General features: G+C 37.9%; 1 protein-coding gene across 3 annotated transcripts in view; it reads left to right on the forward strand.

Moving 5' to 3' along the window:
* LOC133515571 (ATP-binding cassette sub-family G member 1) overlaps positions 1 to 6,174 on the forward strand; it is a 121,240-nt gene extending 115,066 nt beyond the window's left edge. For all 3 annotated transcript variants that reach the window (XM_061848136.1, XM_061848138.1, XM_061848137.1), the window contains 4 exons: positions 355 to 455; positions 929 to 1,084; positions 1,770 to 1,978; positions 2,505 to 6,174. In XM_061848136.1, the coding sequence (XP_061704120.1) occupies positions 355 to 455; positions 929 to 1,084; positions 1,770 to 1,978; positions 2,505 to 2,646 (608 nt within the window). In that variant the 3' untranslated portion in view covers positions 2,647 to 6,174. The remainder of the gene's footprint in view (positions 1 to 354; positions 456 to 928; positions 1,085 to 1,769; positions 1,979 to 2,504) is intronic.

Consider the following 6,174-nt stretch of genomic DNA (forward strand, 5'->3'; position numbering starts at 1 on the left):
ATATTGAAGTGTAAGTCTGTATTGCATGTCTGTGTGAAGTTTGACATACCACTACCTAAACTTGAGTCACCTGATGATAGTGATGATATCCATAATTTACCTGATGTACACGTGGCTTATGCCCGGGATATTGAAGTGTAAGTTGTCTTGCAAGCAAACACTGTAGTGTAGGGTGTTTGACGCACCATTACCCAACGTCTGATGTCAGAAGAGTCTCCTTGCCAGTAAAATAAAATAGTGCCGCTGAAAATCGGCAACATGGCGAAGGCCAAATAAAATCTTGTCAGGGTACAAACTCTTCAAAAATTACTTGTGGCACAAATTAATATAATATAAATTAATATAATCTTCCAGTTCCGGCAGAGTTGTCCATCATAAAAAAGGAAACATTCAACAATTGGTACCAGCTGAAGACTTATTACGTCGCGCTGCTGGTCACCGGCGTCCCCATTCAGGTGATTACGTTTTTTAAATATACTACGTCGGTGGCAAATAAGAATACAGCCTGCCTGATGGTAAGGGGTCAACGCGCATACATTGCAGCTCCAGAGGAGTTAGATGCACGTCGCCGACCCTAACACTCCGCACCCTCGTTGAGCTCTGGCAACCTTACTCACCGGCAGGAACACAACACTGATTGTGAGTAGGATCTAGTGTTATTTTGCTACGGTTTTCTTAAATATAGTGACAAAAATAAAAAGTACCCACTTTAAATATAGTCTAATACGTATGCCATTATTTTTTGGTCTTCAGCAGTTCTACTTCATCAAATGGTGCTCTTCGACACCAAAGAACCGTTAAACCTGGTATCAGAATACTAAAATCACAGTTCAATATGTTTAACTTCCTCAGTTTAAATAGTACAAAATAGTTAATCAAAATGGTCCACAATACTTTGTTCCCTAAGTCATCTTAATACTTGTTTCAGATCTGGTACTCGTTTGTGTACTCAGCGCCATCATACTTCCTAACGGAGCAGCCTCAGGATCTATCGCGGTTCGCCATGTTCGTGTTGGTGCTCTCTCTTATCACGCTACTAGCTGATGCGCTTGGCAATCTGATTGGGACCTTTCTCAACCCTATCGTGAGTACCTATTATTAGAATCTCGGCCTAAGGTTTCCTACACATGCACTTACGATTGAGTCGTAAGAGTTTTACTGCATGACTTGCTGCCGGAAATGTATATAACAAAACGCGGCTTTAAGTCACGTTCGTAAAAAATTACCGAATACATACCTAATGTGTCCGGGTGTCACCGTCGACGTATATTCCCGGACAACACATCATATCATCATTATTTTATTATCAAGGTTTTGGCAATGGTGACTAGATTCGTACTGGTATGGCTAATCAGAACGACGCGCGTGAGCTCTCAGTCTAGTTTAACAACAAATTTGCCGTCACATCACTCACTGCATATGCTAGCCAAGTCAAATTTTGTATTAAATCCCAAGTAAAATAAATGCATTATAAAAATTATTTTCTACACAGAATTTGGCACCTATGATCTCAATTATTTTGTTGGCGAAGTCAACAACAACGTATATACTCATACTTCTTGAGCATGACTCTCATTTCACATTTATGTTTATGATGGGATTTTCATGTTACATTTTCAAATATATTATTGTGCTAAACTTCCAAGACATGTATACAATCATTTCGCGTGACAGTTACTCCATATAAATATGAACAGATATAAATATATAAATGTGCGCTAGCACCATCGCTGCATAGTTGAAAAAAACCTGTATTTGAAAATTTTCAGAACGGCACATTCTGCGGCGCCATCTACTCATGCATGATGCTGGTGCTGGCCGGCTACCTGGTGCTGCTGTCGCACATGTCCTGGTTCATGAGGTTGCTGTCAAACATGTCGTTCATACGCTACGCGTTCGAGGCCATCATCCTGTGTATCTACTCGTTTAACCGGCCGGCGCTACCTTGTCCTGAGTATCAAGATTACTGCCATATGAAGTAAGTTTTCTAGGAATATAAAATGTTGTAAAATGCCTCCCTTTTCCTAAATTTTAAAGGTTTTTGTATCAGTAGTGATGATGGCCAAAGGTTCACTCAATTTAAACTTATGGTCCTTCTTAGAAGTAGGTATTTAATGTTTCCTTTCATAATTTATATTTTCAATAGTACCGATCTGTTCTAAAGTGGTTTATATAAAAAAATCTGACTTATTATAACTAACAGAGATACTACTTAATACAGATCTAAACGTATACGATTTAATGAATTTATTTCTAAATGCTCTGTACTGAAGAATTATTGATTATGAAGAACTGAATTTCGGTATTCTGTCAGAACCATAAACTGAAGTTTATAATTCTCAAAATTGGTTCAAAACTATATATACCCTTACATAAATTTCAAGCTATAAGCACATCAGCTTAAAAAACATATATGCATAAGTCCCCTGCCTTACATTTACTGGAGAAATCCCACGTGTCTTGCATTATAACAGCGCCTAACCCTAACCCTTTGTCATCCGCAGGCACCCAAAGGAAGTCATCAAGCAGTTCAGCTACAAGCCAGACAACTTCTGGGTGGACATCGCCTTGCTGTTCCTGACTACGGTGTTCTTCAGAGTGGTGGCTTATTTCACTCTACGTCGAAGTGTCAAGCGATCCGGTTAACAATTATAGCATATATTCTTAAGAGCTGGCGCGAGATTTGTACTGAACTGACCACATTTTTATAGAAAATCCGCGCCGGACTTAGTGAATCGACTTATAATACAACATACAGAAATGTGACTGAATATCTTATTCGAATATCAAAGTAAGTGATGAAACAGTTCAGCTACAATAAGGACAAGTTTTGGGTGGATACTGCTCCTAACTACTGTTCTCTTCCTGAAACCCAGACGCAGTTATTTTGATATTGAATTTGGAACCTTTTGTTAAACAATGAAAGTTCAGAATAGATTGTGGAATATGTACAAAAGATTATACCGGGGGATTTTACTACGTCGGGAGTGTCAAACGATCTGTGTAATACCTACTAAATACAGGCTTATAATGTAAATCACTTGGATGATTCGTCTATCGGATCTCTTTTGCTCTTGATAATCCTAGTGAAAGGAAATAGTTGAAACTTTGAAAGAAATTGGCTTTCCTCTTTTCCATGAATTACATATTAAGTGTCTCTTCATTATATTGTTAGACTAGATTTATCATGATTCCTAGATATAGCCATGGTTAAAACGGCTTCAACGTATTACAGGTTTTTGTTAAAGTCGGATTTTCTCGTTCGAATTTCGTGACAAATCTAAATCTAAGTCAAGTAAACATTTTTGAGATTCTACGACTTTGACTAACGGCCTGATTCGAACTTGAAGATACTAAAGATACGATATGGATTGACGTTTTTATTTGAAGAAACGTCAATTTTGACACTGACATATCTAATCCATATCGTATCTTTAGCAAAGGTTTGACGTGTCTTAAAGTTCGAATCGGGTCGTAAAAACTGCAAAACGAAATAAATATAGGTAGGTACTTAATTAAGAACGGCAATGTACCGAATGCCAATAACAATGATCCTAATTAGGTAGACAATTTAGATTTCTAAGTATAACTATGTTTTGAAGACTTTAATAAGTACTTAAATATAATGGAATTAGCGTCTACGTAAACCTCTTTAAAAACTTTTTGGTTAAGGCTCCGTCACACTGACGCGGAAGCGTTCCGGAGCTGTCGCGGAGCGGGGCGCTAGTAAGGACATGTCACATTGAGCGCGGTCGGCGGATTGAAAGCGTTTTGAACGCGGATCCGCATTGCAACCGCGTTGTAAGCTATCTACGGCTACTAACCTCAATTTATGAACCGTATTTCTGTAATATTTTTGTCTTAAATTATATAGACATGAGTATTGTCTAACACACTCAATCAGTTTCTTTGTAACATCCGTCATTGCAAACAATATTGTTATAGCGGAGCGGTAGATATAGCTCCACCAGACAATAGTTCTGCGTAATCAGACATAAACAACCTTTAAGGATTTAGAATAAAATTAAAAATGTAACAATTACTGCCTTGGGTGAGACTTGAACTCACAGCCTCTGGATCGATACTCCAGCGCTCTGCCATCTGAGCTGAAGCTGGCGCTGGAGTATCGATCCAGAGGCCGTGAGTTCAAGTCTCACCCAAGACAGTAATTTTTCCATTTTTAAATTTATTCTAAGCTTAATAGCATCGTTCTCAGACGTGTCTGCTTATTGATAATTAACCTTTAACCTTTTCAACGCCAAAGACCACTAAAACGGTCATCGTCTGTGGTGCCCGCGACGCCAATGACCATTAAAAAGGCTACGGCGGACGTTGTCAAAGCGACTTTCCTACTGTCAGTTAAGCTTCATATTCGCTCTTCACCTGTTAACTTTTTGGCGTCCATGGCATTTCTTGACACGTGTGGAAAAGCGTTGAAAAGGTTAAGGATGACACACGCTAGGACGGCCCGGCCCGGTCTGACACATCCGACATGTCGTTTTCTATGAAGGGTGATTGGCACGTGAAGACTGACTGAATGGGTTTGACAGAAAACTAAGTGTCGGACGCCTTGGCATGAACCGTTTGAACGCTTGGACCGTTTTTAACCCCCGGCGCAAAGAGGACTATTGTGCGCGTGTCTGTGGCATCGTAGCTCTCCAACGGATGGATCGATTTCGATGCGGTTTTTTACGTGAAATCGAGTATTCTTGGGGTGGCTCTTAGCTGTTGATAGAAATCGATCCAGAAGCATGAAGAGTATCGGCTCTTTGCAAAAATATAGTAAGGCAATTTTGGCAAAAAATAGATTTTTTGGCATATAGCAGGTGGTTTAAAAATTTTTATTGAATAGCTATTGCGTGAGTCAAATTTTATGGTTGTTTTGTGTGGTGAGGCAATTTTAAGTTTATAATATAAATACAGGTATTTAATTTTAGAGTTAAGATAGTTAAGTTTGATGGGACTGTGATCATTGTAGTATATATAAGACAGTAAAAATTTTCTTTTTAAATATATTGAAGTAATACCAAATGTTTATTAGGTAATATTTTAGGCCCCTGTTTATTATGCCTGTTTATTAAGAAAATATGTAATAAGTAGATGTGATATTTAAATATTTGATTGGTTATTGTGTGAACCGGTCATAAATATGTGTATCATTGTTTAACCTAATGTAATTTAAAAAATTGGAGAAAATGTATTTATATATGTAGCTATGATCGTTAATATACCTGCCATCCTAAAAATTATATTTTTGTACTTATATTTTGTACTTACACATACCTATTTACAGTCGGCATCGAACAGATAGTCAGACCATGATAAGTTAGCAGCGATTTTGATAGTCCAGTCTGTGCTGTTGTAAACGTCGTAATCATAGAAGTTTGACGTTTAAAATAACACTTGAACTGTCTAGGCTGTCATAATCGCTGCTAACTTACTCTGGTCGCATCTAAAGTGGGCATAAACGCAACGTATTACGAAGACAGAGGGCCTAGGCAAGATGCCAATCGTTTGGCAGTTTGATAACGATAATGTCTCTAAACTGAAATAAATATGACATTTATTTCAGTTTATAATTTATATAGGGTGCGTGCATGAACTGTAAGGCAGCACAGGAGCCGTCAGATTTTTGGCGCGAGGCGTAAATGTGATGTTTATTGTTCCGATGTACTCCACAAGATGGCAGAACCTACTATGCAGAAGAAAACACGTGACGTGTAAATGAACATGTTTATGGTTCCGATTCAGGCCACAAGATGGCAGATCCTCCAATGCGTACGGTCCCTATAGTAGTGTTTCTACTTCAAATATAAACAAATTAAAATATTTTCTGAAAATAATTTAATTTGTTCTAATACTTCTAATAGTATTGATAATGTCTCTATCACTCTTCCATATAAGTGCGACAGAGTGGTATTAGCGTTTCGTTCTCTACGACGCAAACGTTTGATATCTTGACTAGGCCCCCACCCACCCCCCAGTTGTATTTGGCTACTCACTTTCTATACATATGATGGTGACTGAACCGAAACGACATGCAGTGGATGCTGATATTCGCCATATTTAATTTCAAACATGTAATAAAATTGTTGACGAAGAGAAGACATTGAAAATACTTAATATAAAATGGTATTTTTGTAAATAAATAAATTGATACGAGCATTTTTAAAA

This window comes from Cydia pomonella, chromosome 2 (genome assembly GCF_033807575.1).
Source record: "Cydia pomonella isolate Wapato2018A chromosome 2, ilCydPomo1, whole genome shotgun sequence".
Lineage (NCBI taxonomy): Eukaryota > Metazoa > Arthropoda > Insecta > Lepidoptera > Tortricidae > Cydia > Cydia pomonella.